General features: G+C 33.0%; 2 protein-coding genes across 2 annotated transcripts in view; both read right to left on the bottom strand.

The window, feature by feature from the left end:
- Positions 1-8,975, bottom strand: part of LOC127707717 (RNA polymerase I-specific transcription initiation factor RRN3-like) — a 214,645-nt gene extending 205,670 nt beyond the window's left edge. Inside the window, exon 1 of the mRNA XM_052212414.1 lies at positions 8,966-8,975. The gene's annotated coding sequence lies outside the window, so the exon portion shown is untranslated. The remainder of the gene's footprint in view (positions 1-8,965) is intronic.
- Positions 8,976-11,382: 2,407 nt separating this feature from the next.
- Positions 11,383-23,114, bottom strand: part of LOC127707733 (cytosolic Fe-S cluster assembly factor NUBP1 homolog) — a 35,775-nt gene continuing 24,043 nt past the window's right edge. The window contains exons 7-11 of the mRNA XM_052212446.1: positions 21,821-21,975; positions 20,245-20,355; positions 18,109-18,211; positions 13,896-13,979; positions 11,383-11,616 (exon numbers count right to left, since the gene is read on the bottom strand). Coding sequence (XP_052068406.1) covers positions 11,546-11,616; positions 13,896-13,979; positions 18,109-18,211; positions 20,245-20,355; positions 21,821-21,975 — 524 coding nt within the window. The 3' untranslated portion in view covers positions 11,383-11,545. The remainder of the gene's footprint in view (positions 11,617-13,895; positions 13,980-18,108; positions 18,212-20,244; positions 20,356-21,820; positions 21,976-23,114) is intronic.

The following is a 23,114-nucleotide window of genomic DNA, read 5'->3' on the forward strand; positions in this document are numbered from 1 at the left end:
ATCAAGCTACAAATGGTCTTAGGGTTGAGATCTCAAAAAACATGTTAAACCCCGCCGCATTTTTGCGCCTGTCCCAAGTCAGGAGCCTCTGTCCTTTGTTAGTCTTTATCATTTTTAATTTTAGTTTCTTGTGTATAATTTGGAGTTTAGTATGACGTCCATTATCACTGAACTAGTATACATATTTGTTTAGGGGCCAGCTGAAGGACGCCTCCGGGTGCGGGAGTTATCACTGCATTGAAGACCCATTGGTGGCCTTCGGCTGTTGTCTGCTCTATGGTCGGGTTGTTGTCTCTTTGACACATTCCCCATTTCCATCCTCAATTTTATGTACATGACAAAATGTTAAACAATTCAAACGAGAAAACAAACAACCCGAGTTATGTTCAAAACAATAATCGAAAAACAAATATGAAAGACAACCAATCAATTACAGACTCCAGACTTGGCATAGGTACATAAGAATATGGCGAGGTTAAACATGTTTCAGGCGCATTATCTCCCCTGGGACAGCAAAAGAAAATACGGAAAAAGCGGTTGAAAAGGTCTTTACTCATCATATCTACACAAAGTACAAAAACAACTAACAAAAAGAATAAAGACACAAAAAGTGCCAAACTAAAATAAGAATCAGTACACATCTAGTGGTTTTAGTGTAAAGACGTTATGAACAGTCCGAGAAAAAACATGACCTTCTGCAATGCCAAAATTAAAGTGTCGACAGGATGTAGGACCATAAGCATTCAATACATGTTTAGTTATGTTTTAATTTATTAATAATACACACTCAATGCTAGTATCGATAAAATAAATATTCAAAGATCTTATTACGATGTTAAATGACAGCCTTTTAGACTGATTGAATTCAAAGGATCAAACAGTTTTAATGGATCGTATCTAAATTTACGGGCTCTATAAATATCATTACCGTAAAAACTAGGATGAAATATCCTTTACGTAATAAGTTTTCTAAAGATTCAGCGAAGCAACTAAACCAAATTTTTTTTTCCTATGAAAGAATGTTGCATGTTGGCAATAACAGTTTGTGGATCAACATTAAAGTAATAGCTCTAAGTACGTACCTCAAAAGGGTTTGTTTTCGGCGGTTAATTGGTTTTGAAAATATCTATTTTACTGTTGTTAAACACTTATTTTTAAATGGAGCAGTAAAAAATAGTTTGTAGATGATTGACTTAACAATGATATACTGCACTATGTTCTTAAAGAGTAGTTGATCAGAATCAGGTAGTTCTATGTATATATGCACAGGGCATACAGTTAAGAAATGACTATTTCTAAAATTTCCCCAAAAAACTGGTATTTCAGTTATACTACTTGGCTTATTATTTTAACAGATCTACTATCACACAAACAATCCTTTTCATTGTATTTTAAAATATCAACAGGCTGGATGGTTCTCCGGCCGTTTTTTTATAAAATATTTCCCATACAAATCTACTCTCCTACAATGTTTTGCTAGTCAGCACGACAGTTCCATCAATAAAAATGTATATTACATATGTAACCATGTGTGATATTTGCTTTCGATAAGTGTTTTTGTTTCTCCCAACGATTCTCTACATCATGTTACTCAAAAGACTACAAATGACACAGGGCAGATGTACTGGTTAGCTGAGCAAATGCGAAGTATATAGCAAATAAATAAGTATTGCTCATGGAACCTTTCGGTCATGTTTGATATATTTTGTGCATTATAGAGTTCCCGTTAGTTCAAATGTAAAATAGTTCATCAGCCATGAGGGAGACTAACTTCTGAATTATATGACTGGAAACCAACACAATACTCCAAACAAAACACATTACAATGTACCGAAATTTATTAAATATTAGACTAAAACCAATCAAGATTTTCAAACAACAGCGCACTGCTACATACCGTTGGTTAATTTTGCTGTTTTAATGTCCCTTTTTGATCATATAGCTCTTAAAGTTTCTATGTTTATACATCCCTGGCTTTCAAATATTTGGGGTTGAGCCTTCCTGGTGAAGGTAAATCCAGAAAAACAAGCATTCTGAGAGTATTGCATGGCAATACATAGTCCCCTACCGTTAAAGAATTCATCGTACTGGAACAAAATGCTAACTTGATCTATAACTTGTCATGGTGTAAACTATATAACAAATCTCAAGTCAATATCTTCAAGCATGACAAAAAAAGTGTGGAAAACTGATTGAGTGAATTTTCTAAGTCCAATGACCATAACTCTGCACAAAATCATCAGACCAAAACAAAATTCAAACTTCATCTGTAACTTGTCATGATAAAACTATGAATCAATTATTTAATCAATATCTTTAAGCATGACAAAAATAGTGCGGAAAACTGATTATTTGAGTGAATTTTTTAAGTCCAAGGACCATAACTCTGCACAAAATCATCAGACCGGAACATAACTCGAACTTGATATGTAACTTGTCATTATAAAACTATATACCACATTTCAAATCAATATCTTCAAGCACGAAGAAAAAAAGTGTGGAAAACTGATTTGTGGGACTGACGGATGGACAGACAGACAGACAGACAGACAGACAGACAGACAGAGTGCAAACCTAAAGTAAAAATCCTTGGACGCATGAAATTCATACAGTGTTATTTTCATTTTCAGAGTAAACATTTTATGTTTGTAGATCCGATTAAACTGGCAGTCACGTGTATTGCCTGATATGGTCTTAAAAATGACATCCTATTTATCATTTCTGGTAGCAGTTTTGTTTAGATTGGCCATGAGACAAATTTCTGCCAGATATTAAATGATGTAGAAGTTGGTAACCAAAGTCACTGCACTGCATCAACAATGAGCATAACCCATACCACGTAGCAAGCAATAAAAGGTTTGACATGACAAAAATAAATCATTTTAAATTGATGGCACCCTCGTACCCTCATTGCCAGGATAACGGCAGCCATTTTGAAAATTCAACAGTCAAACAGCACATCTACACATGCCAAATAACATTTTTTCAAATTTTAATGAATTATGGAGCATTTTGAAATTTTTGACATTTATGCTGTTTCCATGGTAACAGTGGCTACTTCCAAAATTCAAAAAGCAGATTTAATGCATTTTCCCTTAGGGTCAATGTAAAACTTTCCCCCTGATTTATGCGCAAAACAATAAACCACTGAATCAGGTAGTTTCAAAGGAATCAATAAAAAAAAATCAATTCCCATACTGATCAATGAAACCTGTCGGTCATGTTTGCCATCTATGCTAAACTACCAATACCAAATGAAAATTTTATATAAAAGGTTTTCCAAATATGAAGTTTGGACTTAAAAGAAGAAATAAAAACCCATGTCACATCTTGCCACAATATATGCCAACCTATCATTATGAAATAATGTTATCTTTATAGATATTGTTATAGAGGTTTCCAAATCATCATTTTATAAAGTTTAAAACTTTGTATCTTCAGAGAACTTACACCATAATTGACCAATCAGAATAAAAAAAACGGTAACTATTTCTGTGAAATTTCATTAAGATCACCCATAATGTAGTTCTAGAAACAAAACCAAATACTGAAATAGAACAAGAGTGCACACGCTGAAATGTCTCGCCTTCTTTACTAACCATTGATATTATGTTGATAGTCCTAAATATAAAGCTTTACTACAACTATCACATAAACTTAACTTGATCCAAGAAAATGAGGTCAAGGTCATATAAACCAAACGAGAAATACATGTACAACTTACAATCATTCAATACACTAAATATAGTTGAGCTATTGCTTATAGTTTCTAAGAAACAGACTTAACCAAGAAAATTAAACATTGACCAATGAACCATGAAAATGAGGTCAATGTCAGATGAACCATGCCAGGCAGACATGTACAGCTTACAATCCTTCCATACAACAAATATAGTTGACCTTATTGCTTAAAGTTTCAGAAAAACAGACCAAAACACAAAAACTTAACACTGAGCAATGAACCGTGAAAATGAGGTCAAGGTCAACTAAAACCTGTGAGACTGACATGTACATCATAAAATATTTCCATACACCAAATATTGTTTACCTATCGCATATAGTATTAGAAAAAAGACCAAAACTCAAAAACTTAACTTTTACCACTGAACCATGAAAATGAGGTCAAGGTCAGATGACACCTACCAGTTGGACATGTACACCTAAAAAATCCTCCATACACCAAATATACTAGACCTATTGCTTATAGTATCTGAGATATGGACTTGACCACCAAAACTTAACCTTGTTCACTGATCCATGAAATGAGGTCGAGGTAAAGTGAAAACTGCCTGACGGGCATGAGGAGCTTGCAAGGTACGCACATACCAAATATAGTTATCCTATTACTCATAATAAGAGAGAAATTAACAATACAAAAAATCTTAACTTTTTATTTCAAGTAGTCACTGAACCATGAAAATGAGGTCAAGGACAATGGACATGTGACAGACGGAAACTTCGTAACATAAGGAATCTATATACAAAGTATGAAGCATCCAGGTCTTCCACCTTCTAAAATATAAAGCTTTTAAGAAGTTAGTTAACGCCGCCGCCGCCAGATCACTATCCCTATGTCGAGCTTTCTGCGACAAAAGTCGCAGGCTCGACAAAAACAAAGGATATGGGGTATCCATACATGACAACAAATCAGTACATGCACAGCAAAAAACACACTAGAAGCAAAGGAACAGCGCTTTTACAGCTGTCTGCTTCATCTCAGTCACAGTGACCTTCAACACGGAGCAAAAAATCCTCTCACCTCACTACAAGTTTAAGATGGCACCTAGCACTGGTTTGAGCAAAATTCTTTGCAAAATGATTCGGATAGACTTTGTTAGATGTATCACAACCAAATCGGCCAAGTAAAAAAAAACATACTGGAAAGTAGTTCATATTTAAAACAAAATAGTTCCTACCCATAGGTGTAAACAAGAGTGCACACGCTGAAATGTCTCGCCTTCTTTACTAATCACTGATATTATGTTGATAGTCCTAAATATAAAGCTTTATTACAACTGTCACATAAACTTAACATTAACCAAGAAAACTAAACATTGACCAATGAACCATGAAAATGAGGTCAAGGTCAGATGAACCATGCCAGGCAGGCATGTACAGCTAACAATTCTTCCATACAACAAATATAGTTGACCTATTGCTTATAGTTTAAGAAAAAAGACCAAAACACAAAAACTTAACACTGAGCAATGAACTGTGAAAATGAGGTCAAGGTCAAATAAAACCTGCGCGACTGACATATAGATCATAAAATATTTCCATACACCAAATATAGTTGACCTATTGCATATAGTATAAGAAAAAAAGAACAAAACTCAAAATCTTAACTTTGACCACTGAACCATGAAAATGAGGTCAAGGTCAAATGACACCTGCCAGCAAGACATGTACACCTTACAATCATTCCATACACCAAATATAGTAGACCTATTGCATACAGTATACGAAAAACAGACCAAAACACAAAAACTTAACTATAACCACTGAACCATGAAAATGAGGTCAAGGTCAGATGACACCTGCCAATTGGACATGTACACCTTACAGTCCTTCCATACACAGAATATACTTGACCTATTGCTTATAGTATCTGAGATATGGACTTGACCACCAAAACTTAACCTTGTTCACTGATCCATAAAATGAGGTCGAGGTCAAGTGAAAACTGTCTGACGGGCATGAGGACCTTGCAAGGTACGCACATACCAAATATAGTTATCCTACTACTTATAATAAGAAAGAATTTAACATTACAAAAAATGTTAACTTTTTTTTCAAGTAGTCACTGAACCATGAAAATGAGGTCAAGGACATTGGACATGTGACTGACGGAAACTTCGTAACATGAGGCATTCATATACAAAGTATGAAGCATCCAGGTCTTCCACCTTCTAAAATATAAAGCTTTTATGAAGTTAGCTAACGCCGCCGCCGCCGCCGGATCACTATCCCTATTTTCAAGCTTTCTGCGACAAAAGTCGCAGGCTCGACAATATAAAACTATGTAGAATATATTTTTGTTATTAAGGTATCAAATGAAAGGTGAAGGACTGGTGATCCTTGTAGAACAATTATTGACTGATCATTTTGATTAAAACAAAATTATATGAATGATTTCTAAAATTAAGGGCATATACTGCATGTTTCACAGATATGCAGTACCTAGTTTGGTGTATCAAAAGTTCCTGTAACTTGTACGGTCTGATGTATAAATAACATCACAAGGAGCTGTCTTGAAGAGTATTCTTCAGCGCCATAAAGATTAGGAACAAATATCATAAAAGCAGCAAATCAAAATGCATAAATACTGTAGTTTCCATAGTATTGAAGACAACTCTTAAACATGGTTATAGTTTTTAAGTGCTGATGCTAGATATAACTAATTATAGCATGATTTGTATATTATGTAGGGGTCCTTTGGTAGGTATCCGAATATAGTTATACCAGGTAATAGTAATCAGGTCCCAAGTTTTATTATGTTGAATTAAAAATATTTGAATCATAGATGACAAACTATAAATAAAATGCTCCGCAGGGCGCAGCTTGATACGACCGCAGAGGTCGAACCCTGAACAGTTGGGGCAAGTATGGACACAACATTCAAGCTTGATACAGCTCTGAATTTGGATTGTGATTAAATATTTGACACAGCATAGGTTTTGGACACAGAATGAATGTGGTCTAAGAACTTAAAAATTTTAAATTGGACATTCACCTATTATGGTCCAATATCCAAAATCTAAATACATGGTTAGATTCAGCATATCAAAGAACCCCAAGAATTCAATTTTTGATGAAATCAAACAAAGTTTTATTTTAGACCCTTTTGACCTCAATGTGGACAAAGTTGATAACGGGGCCCAAAAATCAAAAATCTAAATACATGGTTAGATTCAGCATATCAAAGAACCCCATATATTCAATTTTTGTTGAAATCAAACAAAGTTTAATTTTGGACCCCGATTTGGACCAACTTGAAAACTGGGCCCATAATCAAAAATCTAAATACATGTTTAGATTCAGCATATCAAAGAACCCTAAAAATTCAATTTTTGTTAAAATCAAACTAAGTTTAATTTTGGACCCTTTGGACCTTAATGTAGACCAATTTGAAAACGGAACCAAAAATTAAGAATCTAAATACACGGTTAGATTCGGCATATCAAAGAACCCCAATAATTCAATTTTTGATGAAATCAAACAAAGTTAAATTTTGGACCCTTTGGACCTCAATGTGGACCAATTTAAAAACGGGGCCCAAAATCCAAAAACTTAATACACGGTTAGATTCAGCATATTAAAGAACCCCAAGAATTCAAGAATAAAACCCCATTGAAATTGATCAAGAAATAAGCAATTTATATGAAGTATCTTCTTTTGCACAATACTGTGCAATTGAATATTTCTTGCTATTGCGCAATACTGTACAATTGACAATTTCTTGCTATTACGCAATATTGTGCTATTGGATATTTCTTGCTATTGCGCAATACTGTGCAATTGAAGATTTCTTGCTATTGCGCAATACTGTGCAATTGAAGATTTCTTGCTATTGTGCAATACTGTGGAATTGAAAATTTCTTGCTATTGCACAATACTTATTATATAATAATTTACACATCCTGTTTGGTGTGTATCTCCTACCATATCATTATTATTTGTTTTTAAATATAAATCAGAAATAACCAACTTAAAATGGAAAATTTTAAAAGAAAAAAAAAAGAAAAAAAAAAGAAAAAAAAAAAATCCCCCCCCCAAATTTTTTGAACCCCCTTATGATTCATCAGCCCCAAACTCAATCCCAGCCTTCCCTTTGTGGTATGGTACCTTGCAGTACAATTTCAGAGAGATCCATACACTTGAACACAAGTTATTGTCTGGAAACTAGAAAAATGCTTATTTTTGGCCCCTTTTTGGCCCCCAATTCCTAAACGTTTAAGGCAATTACCCCCAAACTCAATTCCAGCTTTCCCTTTGTGATATGGAACCTTGAGGTACAATTTCAGAAATATCCAAACACTTACACACAAGTTATTGTCATGAAACTAGAAAAATGCTTGTTTTTTGCCCCTTTTTTGGCCCCAAATTCCTAAAATTTTGAGGCAATTACCCCCAAAATCAATTACAGCCTTCCCTTTGTGATATGGAAACTTGTGGTACAATGTCAGAGAGATCCATACACTTACACACAAGTTATTGTCTGGAAGTTACAAAAATGCTTATTTTTGGCCCCTTTTTGGCCCCTAATTCCTTAACTGCTGGTACCATAAACCCCAAAATCAATCCCAACCTTCCTTTCGTGGTATTGAACCTTATGGTAAAATTTCATGGAGATCCATTCACTTAAACTAAAGTTAGAGTGCGAAAACCAATGTGTCTTCGGACGACGACGACGACGACGCCAACGTCATACCAATATACGACCAAAAAATGTTTTCAATTTTTGCGGTCGTATAAAAAAAAAAGGGATACTTTATCGCATTCAAATGACCAATTTGACCAAATTCAACACATTTGAAAATAAATTCAGTTTCTGTCACAAAATATGTGTACATATTCAATATGTGTGCAATTTTTGTGCAATATTTAAATATTGTGTTGAGGTAAAAGTGTCTGAGTAACATATGGGACAGATCAAATTTGTCCAGTATAGATGATGCATATTTTCAATCTGTGTACAATCACTGTGCTAAGTTCGGATAATGTTGAAGGAAAATTTTTGAAGTTAAAGATAAAACATACTAGGTAACGTCAACTTGTTCTGGACGGACACAGTTCAGTTTTTACTTTGTCCTATGGTCATAATGGATAGTCTTTTTTATTGGCAATCATTCCACATCTCCTAATGCATCTGGCAATGCTGGTAAAAAGATGAAAATGTGACCCACATCTCCTTAAATTAATATCAATGTTTCAGTGAAATAGGAGTCAAAACTCTTTATTAAACACACTTTTTAAAAGTTCAAAACCTCATGAACAGTGTAATAAGTTTTTTAAAAGTTGTTGTAAATACAACTTCATTGTAAACTACCCTGAACCAGATTATAAACAGATACAGGATTGAAACTGGGCAAATTATAGGTATTATGGCAAAGCTTTTCAAAGATATAGCTGTGGAATTTCAGAGGAGAAGAAATTTGTATACTGTAAATTCAGAAATTATTGCAAGGTTTTTATCAATGAGAAAAATGAAACTGGGTGAACATTGCAATAATAAGTACTCGCATTCTGATATCCGGTAGATATATATATATATATGCAGCTTTTCCCGTAATTGCAATAATTAATATTTATATCGAATAACAATGTTCTAACTGTACAATGTGCACCATAAACCCTACTAAAATAGGTCCTCAAGAAAGGTTAAGTCTTGCTTGTTTCTATAGGCAAAGATAGGAAGGATGTGGGAAAAGAGTCTACCATACTTACTGCTAAGCTAGCACTACCGTTTTTATATGTATGGTTCGGTTAAGTGAATTTTTCATTTTGTTCAAAGTACTAAAATGGTACAGATTTTTTTTTTTCCATATACACCAAAAAGACTGCAATAGTGTGGGCTCAACGACTGAGAAAAGATTTTGATTTCTAAGTTACAATATACATGTAATACAATCAGATAACCAAGGAATTTCTGCAAAAAGAGTCCTGTCAGAATAAAAATGCCTTAAAAACCATAAAAAGATGTCCCATTTAAAGTTAAAAAGTACAAATATTAGGACATATTCTTATCATTCCCTATAACATATATTGAAGATTAAAAAAATCAACATTCTATGTGGGTATTCAACTCTCAATTTTGAGCTCTCTCAGTTTACCTGTTCCAATCTAAATTTCATTTTTTTTTCTCAAATAAATCAGCTTTTTCTATTTTTTATTTTGTTATCCTTGGTTTTCTACAACCTACAATATGGCAAAGGTTTTGCTCATAGTTAAACAGACATTGAATTTGTTTACATCCTTGTCTTTAGTGGATAATTATCTCAATGGCAATCATACCACATCTCCTTATTTACACAACTTGTACTTGAAATGTATGTCTCTCTCCTTATTGCCAACCCAATACATACAGGCGCAGATCCAGGATTTGATTTTTGGGGAGGCGCTCCTTGCAAAAATTTGTAAGGGGTTCTGCGGAACCCAGTGTCTCGCCTGCTATTGCTGCTGTCAGAGTAAAAGTGTGATATTGACATTAAAAAGAGAGTCCATTTATCAGTAAAATACAGAAATTTAAAAAAAAAAAAAAAAATATTCTTTAAATGCTATTTTTTGGTATTGAAGATTAGCTTCTGTCCAAGTTTCATAATAATCGATGAAGGTTTACAAATTTATCAATTCAAAAAAATTAAATCCCAGACTTCTGTAAATGTTAACTGTGTAAAAAACTAAGTCTATCTATCATAAAAAAAACTGAAAATGAAAAAAATATACTTTCAAAAGTTAGCTTCAGACATTATCTCTTAATCATAAAAAAGCTTCTGCCACAGTTTTAAAATTCAATGAAGCTTTGACAAAGTAATTGACCTGTAATAAACTTTAACCCCAGACTGTATCAACTTGGTAACTATAAAAAAAAACTATGTCCATTTATCAGTTAAATACGGGAAAATGAAATTAAATATTTTCAAAATTTTGTTCTGGATACTCTATTTTGGTCATTATCAAGCTTCTGTCAAAATTTCATAAAATTCCTTGAAGGTTTGACAAACTTATTGATGACTGAAAAACTTTAACCTCAGACTGAATCTGAATGTGTATTAGTAAAAAAAGCTAAGTCCATTTATCAGTAAAATATGGAAAAATGAAAATAAATATTTTCAAAATTTCACTCTGGATACTGTAATTTGGTCATAAACAAGCTTCTGTCCACATTTTCTAAAATTCCTTGGAGGTTTGACAAAGTTATTGATAATTGAAAAACTCTAACCTCAGACTGAATCTGAATGTTTATTTGTCAAAAAAAACTAAGTCAATTTATCAGTAAAATATAGAAAAATAAAAATAAATATTTTCAAAATCTTGCTCTGGATTCTGCATTTTGGTCATAAACATGCTTCTGTCCAAATTTCCTTAAATTCCATGAAGGTTTGACAAAGTTATTTTAAAATGTCTAAAAAAACTTAACCACAGACTGAACCTAATGTTGACGCCGCCGGAATCTAGGATCGCTATGTCTCGCTTTTGCGACATAAATGTTGCAGGCTCTACAAAATTAGAGGACCATACTTTGACATAAAATTGGCTGTGATTTTACCTATACATCACATTTTTACAGGGTTTTTAGGGTGCGTGTGCCGGGTGTGCCCCTGTATGAATCCACGCCTGCCATTTTTAATAACATTACTATATGATTTCAAACTATGCATATATTCAAAAGATATTTTATTCAAAAGATTTTCTAATGTTGATATGAAATTCTATTCTTGAAGATGCACCAATATTGACTTAGTACATAAAATATTTTTGGCACAAGATGGTGTAAAAAAGAAACTATTTTCCAGTGCAACACAAATTTGTATATGAGCTGTAGCTATCCATTTGTCTTTTCTCCTGTATCACTGTTTTGACTTGATTTAAAATCATCACAATACTTTTGAATTCCTAAAATAGAAACAAACTTGAAACTTATCTTATAGATCCACTTGTTTAGTATAAAGATATAAATTATCTGGTAACTGTCTATCAAAGTACACACAGTTGGTGCTAAGCTAGGAAATATCTAATTTTGATAACCAATATGTAATATTATACGCTAATTGACTGGTTATGAATGTTATATCAAGTCATTGTCACAGAGATACTAACCTATTTGCGGAGGCAAATCAGAGGGAAATAGTTGGTATTGAGGGAACAACAAACTTGCCACAAACAAGACAACTTTTAAAGAAATCAATAAACATCATATGGCAAAGAAATAGAAAAAGTCACTTATATATGTATTGTACAGTCCAGTATATCTGTGAACCTAAGACTTTTGGCTTCCCTTTGGTAAACTCATAAAACCAATAATCGGATAATAAATTGTGAACAAAATTACATACTTCAATTAAATGAAAACTTTTGAATGTATGATTTCACCCTTAAGACTTTGTGAACAAAATAAGTGAAACCCCTGTTTTGACAGGTCTTCAAATGTCCGGTGATTTCGTGCATGCCTCCTAAAAATACTTAATTTTGAATAAAGGAAGGATTTTATACTAAATAAATGGAGAATGTGTCCATGGGACACAGATATGCCCCGCTTGCATATAACTTTATAAAGGGACATAACTCATGAACAGTAAAAGTGACGCCACCCAAATGTAAACTTGATCAGCGTTTTGTGGAAATAAGCATTGTGTATAAGTTTCATAACATTTGGTTGAGGCATACTTAAGTTAGAGAACAGAAACGAAAAAAAATCAGCATCATTTCCATTTGTAATGGGGCATAACTCTAAAATAGTAAAAGTGACGCCATCCAAATTCAAAATTGATCTGTGTTTTGTGGTAATAAGCATTGTGTATAAGTTTCATAACATTTGGTAGAGACAAAATTAAGTTAGAGAATAGATACCAGTAACATGGAGATGGACATGGAGATGGACATGAGTAACGCTTAATGCCCCCTTCTGCTGCTGCAGGGGCATAAAAATACAGTTCAGTTTGAACCAAACAGACTGCCAAGGATGCGGAGCAAAAGTTTTTTTCAGTTGGATAAAATTTGTCAAAAATGAAACATTTTTTTTTCTCATAATGTCATAAATTTATGGAAAATGGTTAATCATGGGATTTGCTTATAAAGTAATGCTTGAACTTATCAATTTTAATCTTTTCTGTCCCTTCAAAGACTAAAACAATTACAAGAACAATTCTATTTATGTGACATGGCGGATATGGAGAAATCAGATATTGTGCAATATCACTGGCCGTGGGGACGCACTGTACATAATATATAAAACAGCCTTTTTTTGTTGCCCTATTTGTATTTGTAAATGTAATGCTACAATCAAAACAAGGAATCCTTGTGTTGGAATTTCTGTTCAAATATGTGCAGGGGGTTAATAATATTCATGTCTTTGAAAATATTGACTGGCAAACAATTTGTGAAATGATTATGGAAATACATGAAGTACAAATATTTCATTCTTTTTATATAGAACCAATATGCTGAGTTATATAAAAAAACAAACATTAGGTAATGTTATTCTGATTTACAGAAAATGTGATTTGAACATCAGAATTAAAATGTTTCAGTGGGATTACAAATTTTTCATTAAACTAAAATCTGGTAGCAAGTGATTGTCTGACTTTTTAATCTAACTTATTATCTTCTTAATAACAGTGACAGGGGTTGAGATATTATTTCTACAGTTTGTTAACACGTAAAATAATTATCAAATTATCAACTTTATTGATGGTTGTTTTGATATTTGATGATGGTTCGAGCAAATACAATTCTTTTTTTTTTCATTTTCATTCTTTCTAAAGTTTTCCAATATAAAATATTTTTTCACTGGAAAATTGATGCCTACTATTTTCATCTATTGTAACAGTAAGGAAATTTGTTTTTATATAGAAAGAGCTGTGTAGCACCAGATTAGCTTATTCAATAATATAAAATGTAAATAAAAAAAAATTATTATAAACATTATGAATAACACCTTAAAAAAGTGAAATGTTCTTGTGGGTACCACCAATATGTTTGTTCCTCTGTTCATTTCCTGTCTGTATAGATTAATAATAATAAATTTATCACCAAAGACTGCCTGATAACAGAAAGTAAGTTAGGCAAAACTCAAAGAGTATATTTTGTATGTTTGTATTATATTTTTGTTATTGTTTTGGAAGGAGAAAGTAGCAAATTTGAGAAATTGGCATCCCTGATACTAGACTACTTACGATTTATAATATCAATGTAAGCTTTTGTAGCAGGAGAATCTGGAACTGTGGTCAGATATGACTTTCCTTCATCACAACATTGACCTGAAATTACAAATCAATTTATTACAGAGTTGCCTCCCTTTACTTGTCTTCTTTTTTACTTAAACATTTGTTACAATTTATTATGAACCACAATTTCAGTATTTTAAAAACTGGCAATCCCTTCTGAACAACTTACTTGGAATTTTGTTTCATTTCTATGACTCTTTATTGATTACAGCTTTGGTTAAGAGAATTCCATAAAAATATGACTAAAGGTTCCGTTCAAAGAAGCTTGGTTTGCGCTGGTATCTATACTTTATATTGATTATTATCGCACTGCGGGTAAATTATGACATTGTGATTGGTTAAACACCGTCACGTGGTGACCCCCTATGGATCCGTAGGGGGTTAGTAAATTTCATAGGGGTTCACGACGTCACGTCTACTGTTAATGGTGACGTCATCTATTGATGTTGTTTTGTATTTCATTGTTTATTTTTCTACAAAACGCGGCAGGAAAAGTCCAGTGTGCGATAAATTCGTTATACGGTTCACTACTGACCCCCTATGGACCATAGAGGGTGAGTAAAATCCATAGAGCGGCCTTCGGCCTCACCCCCTATGGATTTTACCAACCCTCTATGGATCCGTAGGGGGTCAGTAGCGAACCATATAACTTATAATGTCCTGTCAGATTTTAGAGAGCATGGTCTAACAAGGTAACAGTCAGTAAAAAGACATGTCACTCTATCAAAACACACTATTCTCACTACGAGCCCACAACTTTAACTCCTTAATGATTTGTGCAGAGTGGGCCAGCAGGAAAGTCCTTAGTACGACCCAGACAGGAATTATAACACAACTTACACTCTGCACCTAAGAAAGCACATTATCATAAGACAACAAAGACAGTTTCAAGAGAGAACTAGAGGCTCTAAAGAGCCTTGTCATTCACCTGTATTTTTAACAATAGCCACTTTTTAGTAAAAATCATAATTGATGGGGAATTACTCTATTAAGAGCTAACTGACAACTACAGTCATGTTGGCTTATTAATAGATCTTATCCTGCTGATCATTTTCCTTTTTAAAGTTTCTATTTATCTATAATAGTTTTCAAGATACATTGTAATAGGCAAAAATACAAAAATTGGGATAATTGTCATTAAAGGGCAATATCTTCAATAAGGAATAGACTAATGGTTTCAGTCATTCTGCCTTATATGAAGATCTTGTCTTGCAGATCATTTTTGCAATTTAAAGTTTGTATCTATCTTTTGTAGTTTTCAAGATAATAGGCAAAAATGAAAAACTAAAGGCTCTAAAGAGTCTGTGTCACTCACCTAGGTCAATGTGCATCTTCAACAATAGACACTCTCCAACATTTTGAATTAGAATAGAATTCATGACAATAATCTCTTTTTTGTTTATCTTGTACCATGTTGTATTGCTGATTATTTTTTCTGTTTAAATTTCTCTCTATTTTTTTTAGTTTTGCCCAAAACTAAAAAAAAAGTTAAATAAATGTGTCATTAAAGGGCAATCACGCTGATAATGAGTCGACTGTCTTGCTGATCATTTTTGCTATTTAAAGTGTCTCTGTATCTATTATAGTTTTCAAGATAATAATACATCCACTTCATTTGAACTTTGGTGGATAGTCATCAGAAGATTTCTTTGATATTGACTTATATACAGATCTTGTCTTGCTGATCATTTTGCTTATTTAAGTTTCTATCTATCTATTATAATTTTTATGATATAAGGCAAAAAAGCAAAAAATTGGTCAAAATCGTAATTTAAGGGCAAAAACTTTAACGGTGAGTCTTCAGGCGATTTCCTCCATATGGCTTTATTGTAGATCTTGTCTTGCTAATCATTTTGCTTATTTAAGTTTGCACATATCTATTAAAATTTTTAAGATATAAGGAAAAATGCAAAAGAATTGGTAAAAAATCATCATTAAAAGGGCAATAACTAAAATAAGGAGTTGCAAGACGATTTTTTGACTTGTATGTAGATCTTGTCTTGCTGATCATTTTTGCTTATTTAAGTTTCTATTAATCTATTACAATTTTTTAATATAAAGCAAAAACACAAAAAATTGGTAAAAATCGTCATTAAAGGCCAATAACTCCTATAAGTCGTCTGACAGTTTTGATGTAATTGAACAATTGGAAGATCTCAACATTTTGAACATTTTTGCCCGTTAGATTTTCTATATCTATAGTGGTTTTCATGATAATAGACCAAAACTTGCATTTTACCCCTATGTTCTATTTTTAGCCATGGTGGTCATATTGGTTGGCGAGAGGGGTCATCAGACACATTTTTTAAAATAAATACCCTAATGATGATTGTGGCAAAGTTTGGTTAAATTTGGCCCAGTAGTTTCACAGGAGAAGATTTTTGTATAAGTTAATGGACGACGGACGCCAAGTGATGAGAAAAGCTCACTTAGCCCTTTGGGGTAGGTGAGCTAAAAATAGGCAAAATCATCATTAGAGTGAAATAACTTAAATAAGGAGCCGACTAACAAATTTGAACATGCTAACTTATTTGTAGATCTTGTCTTGGTGATCATTTTTGCTATTTAATGTTTCTGTCTATCTATTATAATTTTTCGAGATAATAGGCAAAAATGAAAAACTAGAGGCTCTAAACAGCCTGTGACACTCATCTAGGTCTATGAACATCTTTAACAATGGACACTCTTCAACATTGTGGACTAGAATAGAATTCATGACAAAAATCACTTTTTTGATAATCTTGTTTAGCTGATCATTTTTGATTATTTATGTTTCCATCTATCTATTATAGTTTCTGAGATATTAGGCAAAAACACAAAAAACGACAGACAACAAGTGATGGGAATAGCTCACTTGGGCCAGGTGAGCTAAAAAGGAGAAAATACATACACAGATAGATGTGATGATTTACATTTTTGTCCTATATACAGGGATCTCTATGACCTGTTTTCTAATGGCACACCACCATCTTTAAATTATCTTTAGCCATCATCAAATGATCCCCGCCATCGTTAAATTATCTTCTGCCATCGTCTAATGGTCCCCACCATTGTTAATTGTATTATACTTGCACTATGATTGAAAGGTGTAGTCAAAATTTGTATTTGTTTCACTTGCTGCCGCCATTTTTGTAAGCAATTATAATCAATTGCATGTAATTGCATAACCCCTATTGCATTATTGTTCAAAGGGTCCTCCTGGTTAATGTTTTAAAGCCCTGAGTGATTTCCGGCTAATGATCACCAATCAATTGTACAGGTAGTTCGAGACACCTGACAGGAGAACACTTGATCAAGAGAGACAACTAATTGCATTATTTAAATACTTTTCAGCAAATGGTTATACTCTTATTCATAAAACAGAACATAATTTCATTCCTATTAACAACAATTATCAGTCATAATGAGAATTTTGTAGTTTAAAATTAGATACTCAAATATCAACTGCAGCTTGATAATCTGAAGTAATTTGGTATCGCGATTCCGAATTCATTTCGTAGTTTACAATCAAATTAATACATCCGTTTTACATTCAGAATCGAAAGATGCATGTTGCATGGTCTATTACTGTGGGATTTTCAAATTTAAGTCATCAAAACCATTTCAGTTTTAAACTGTTGCCTTCCAAAAATCTGCATTCAACGTTTTACAAAAAACAGGTACGAAACTTCTTTTTGTTGATGCTGCAAATCATAGATCCCGGTTTGTGACTTCTGAATTGAATTTGACACTACTACTATGGAAGTGTTTGACAGAAAAACGATCCCCATTTTTAAGTCCTAACAAAATTACCAAAATAATGAGAAAATGATTCTGGGAATCACTTGACAGGAATAACTCTGACGTTAACTAGGCTAACAGGACAGCAGAATTGTGGTTATCCTTGAATAAGAGGAGGCCATGCATGCTTGACATTAGAATTGTTACAAATGACAATTAAGGAAAATATTGGTTATTCTGTAATGAAATGAAGATAATAAACAATTTATCCATCTATTCACTATTCCTTACAATGAAATGTAGGAATGAAATATTTTCGTTCATGACAAGGATGGTTTTGTCCTGGTGAGAGAGCCTCCTCCATCGTTAAATTTTCATCCATGAAGATCCCTATATATATCTCCTTGAACTCTGGTGAAAAAAGTTATTTATCATATGTTACCTATTCTGGGATCTAGTGGGAGTTTTCCTAGAAATGGTATATTTTGTTCAGCTGCCATTTTTTCACCGCCACCTGTTGTTGGTGGAAATATTTGGGACTCTGTCTGAAAAAAACATGGAAATATAAGTTAATGACAAAAAATGTAAAAAATAAGAATTCAAATGCATTCCCAAAAAAAAAAACTGCTTCGCTGAGCGCAGCTAGATACGCCCGCAGAGGTCCAACCCTGAACAGTTGGGGCAAAAATGGAGACAATATTCAAGCTTGATTCAGGTCTGAATTTGGATTGTAATTAAATATTTGACATATTATAGGTTTCTGAATAAATGTAGTCAAAGAACTTGAAATTGGTTATATGAATTGAATTTATATTCAATTAAATGATTTCTTGCTTTTGTGCAATACTTAGTAAATCTGTTGTCAGACTATAAACAAATAAAGTTCTATTAATTCTCAATGTCATATTAGAAATTTATGAAAATAAAAAGGGAGCTTACATCAATAGATATAAACAATTCACCAAAGTTTCATGAGAATTGGTGACAGCATTTTTGAGTTATTGTCCGAAAACTGGAAAATCACCCCTTTATTTACTGAATAAAACCCCATAACTCAGAAATGTAAAATGTAAAATTTATAAAATTCTAAAGGAAGCTTACATCAATACATACAAACAATTCACCAAAGTTTCATAAGAATTGCTGAAAGCATTTTTGAGTTTTTGTCCGAAAACTGGAAAATCCCCCCTTTTTTTATGAATAAAACCCTGTAACTTGGAAACGTAAAATCTTAAATTTATAAAAATCCAAAGGGAGCTCATGTCAATAGATATAAACAATTCACCACAATTTCTTGCAAGTTGGTGAAAGCATTCTTGACTTATTGTCCAAAAACTGGAAAATCCCCCTTTTTTTAATGAATAAAATCCCATAACTCGGAAACGTAAAATCTAAATTTTATAAAAAACGAAAGGGAGCTCATGTCAATAGATATAAACAATTCACTAAAGTTTTATGCAAATTGGTTAAAGCATTTTTGAGTTAATGTCCGACATGTTGACGACGGACAGACGGACGGACAGACGGACGGACGGACGGACAGAGGTATACCATAATACGTCCCGTAAATGGGCGTATAAAAACTGATATAACTTATAGGTATCTGGGATTCATATTTGACAAAGGGCAACACAAAAACAACATATCTTTTAATATTTTCTGGTCTAAATCATAAACTTGATTTGGATAATGGCAACTTTGCAAGCTTTGACAATTTCATAATATAGTTTGCATTTTCAGGGGCTCCAAAAGAATTATTGTTTTCCAGTTTTTAGTTTAAACAGTATTTATTAATGAAAAATAATAACAATGAAGTAGTACAATTTTACATAAATATCAGATATAGGTTTTGGATAAAAGTTATGAAAAACTTTTATAAATCCGTCCCCCACCAGTTTTTAACAACCCTTTCATAATTCTTGTGCTACAATTACTAGAAGCTACAAGTTTATATTGCTTAAGTAGTACTTGGTTCAAATACACAATAATTTACTTCTCTTTTGGTTAAAAATGTCTTAAACAATGTTAAATAATGGAATTTCATTCTCATTTTGGGGTACAAACAACCTATACTCCTTAAGTTTCTGAAATTAGGAACTAGCAGAGAATTTGAGGGAATAATATACCCAACAATAAGTGCAGGCAAGACCATTCATATTTTCAGACACTGAGATTGTGAGTTTGAACCCCGCACATGGCAGGTGCACTCAACTCCAATCTTAAGATTGTCAGTTTTCCTGCCAAAGGTCGGTGATTCTCTCCTGCCACTCTTCCTCCACCAAAAAAACTGACCACCAGGAAACAGCCAATAGTGCTGAAAGGGGCGTTCAACACCAATCAATCAATCATATTATCAGAATCAAGTGTGTACCATAACCCACTATTATGGCAAACATAAACACTGACTATGCAGTATGGGTTTTACTCATTGTTAAAGCCCGTACGGTGACCTATAGTTATTAATTTCTGTGTCATTTGGTCTCTTGTGGAGAGTTGTCTTATTGGCAATCATACCACATCTTCTTATTTTTATATATATAACCATTAAATGTCCTCAGAAATAAAAGGAATACTATACCTTACACTTGGGACAAACAAAACCACTCATGTTCTCCACCACGCCAATGATTGGTAGATTGACTTTTCTACAAAATCCTATTTCTTTCCTTACATCCTGTAAAGACACTTCCTACAAATATAAAAACTATTTTCATTACTTTTCACTTTACTTCTTCTGTGTCAAACACAAAAATGTACATCTAACAAAGAATTTTCAGATTAAATCATTGAAAGTACTACTATATGCCACTTAAATCAGCAGCTCTCCTTGTTACCCAAAATTTATTTCCAGGTGTGGGTAACAATTATAAGATAACTTTTTTGAAATAACAACCCCTGGTTAAACTTGGAATATTTCTGTTTGTCAATTCAGAAATTTTTCTAATCAAATAAAAAAAAGGAAGATAACTCCAATTTTAAAAATTACTTGATATTTAGAAGAAAATAAAAATTTTGCAATTTTCAAATTTCTAAAGGGGCATAACTCTAGAACAGTTAAAGTGACGCCACCAAAATTCAACCTTGATCTGTGTTTTGTGGTAATAAGCATTGTATATCAGTTTCATAACATTTGGTTGAGGCAAACTAAAGTTAGAGAACGGAAACGATAAATTCAGCAATTTTCCATTTGTAAAGGGGCATAACTCTAGAACGGTAAAAGTGACGCCACCAAAATTCAATCTTGATCTATGTTTTGTGGTAATAAGCATTGTGTATAAGTTTCATAACATTTGATTGAGGCAATCTAAAGTTAGAGAACGGAAACGAAAAATTCAGCAATTTTTCCATTTGTAAAGGGGCATAACTCTAGAACGGTTAAAGTGACGCCACCAAAATTCAAACTTGATCTGTGTTTTGTGGTAATAAGCATTGTGTATAAGTTTCATAACATTTGGTTGAGGCAAACTAAAGTTAGAGAACGGAAACGATAAATTCAGCAATTTTCCATTTGTAAAGGGGCATAACTCTAGAACGGTAAAAGTGACGCCACCAAAATTCAATCTTGATCTATGTTTTGTGGTAATAAGCATTGTGTATAAGTTTCATACCATTTGGTTGAGGCAAACTAAAGTTAGAGAACGGACACCAATTTTGGGACGTACATACGTATGTACGTACGTACGGACAGACAAGGGTAAAACTTAATGTCCCTTCCGCTATGGCGGGGGCATAAAAATCTTTAAATATAAGGCCAAATTGGCTGAAGATGTCAGAAGGGCCAGGACAAAAAAATATCATTATTTCAATTATGTCCACATCTACAAAAGAGGCTATTTAAGAAGATTTGATTGTTGTGGTCTGTTGTACTGTCCAATATCTTTGTTCCTGTTACTGTTGAGTAATTTCTGTTCTCACATATCAAGTACACATTCAAGATATTGTAATTAATTAACACAATCTCCAGAGCTAAAACTTGTATCAATTACCAGCACTATTACAAATAATTGTGATTTAGTGATGCCTGTGTTAGGTAGGTAGAAAGGCTATGACTTTTTACTCGAGCAAATTCATTACAGAATATATATACCATCTCAAAGTAGCCAGTTCTAATAAAAATTACCTGTAAAATTTAGGGGAAGGCCTAAGTTTCATACCTGAGGAGTTGTTATAACAACTGCACCATCAACAGAGGATTCACTAAGATACTGAACTACAGACAAATGTTCATCAGAGGTTCCTGGAGGGGTGTCAATAATCAAATAATCTAATTCACCCCAATCTACATCTCTTAGAAACTGTTTTATTAATCCTGAAAAAAAGATATAAATATATATATATATAATTTTTGTGGTGTTAAATTTGCTTCATATGTACCGGTATTCAAAATTCAAACTCAAACCTATTAAGACATACTACATACCTCAGGAGTTAAAGTGTAGAGGAAGCCTTTTTACAATAATACATGTATAAAAGTATATCTGTCCATGACTATCAATACCAGTTGACTTTTAACAGCAAGACAAAGGGAAACAAGAACATTTGAGCTGGCAGAACATTGTATCTCTACTCCCATAATTGGCAGGAGAATTGAAAGTTTCATACTTTCATGTAAAAATATTATTTGTTTTCTTATACATGATAAATATAGATTTTTTATAGAATAAATATAGAGTTTTACTTATCATTGAATTTTGTTGGAAGACTGTAATATGAAGGTTTTACTTCAAGTATCACATAAACTTAACATTGACCAATGAACCATGAAAATGAGGTCAAGGTCATATGAACCCTGCCAGACAGACATGTACACCTAACAATCATTCCATACACCAAATATAGTTGAATTATTATTAATAGTATCTGATAAACTGACAAAATCACAAAATTTATAATTGACCAATGAAACATGAAAATGAGGTCAAGGTCATATGAACCTGCCAGACAGACCTGTACACCTCACAAATTCCATACACTAAATATAATTGACCTTTTGCTTATAATATCTGCGAAATAGATCAAACCACAAAAAACTAAAAATTGTCCAATGAACAATGAAAATGAGGTCAAGGGGCAGATGAAATCTGGCAGACAGACATGTGCATCTGAAATTCATTCCATACACCAAATATAGTGGCCCTTTTGCTTATAGTACCTGAGAAATAGACCAAACCACAAAAACAAAACATTATTCAATGAACCATGAAATTGAGGTCAAGGTCAGATAAAATCTGTCAGTCAGACATGTACCCCTTACAATTATTCCATACACCAAATATAGTTGACATTTTGCTTACAGTATCTTGGATACGGACTTGACCACGTAACTTTGACCTTGATCACTGATCCATGGAATAAGGTTGAGGTCAGGTAAACCCTACCTGACAGACATGTAGACATTGCAAGGAACCATTATAGCAAATATAGTTATCCTATTACTCATAATAAGTG

This window comes from Mytilus californianus, unplaced genomic scaffold (assembly GCF_021869535.1).
Source record: "Mytilus californianus isolate M0D057914Y unplaced genomic scaffold, xbMytCali1.0.p SCAF_7, whole genome shotgun sequence".
Classification (NCBI taxonomy): domain Eukaryota; kingdom Metazoa; phylum Mollusca; class Bivalvia; order Mytilida; family Mytilidae; genus Mytilus; species Mytilus californianus.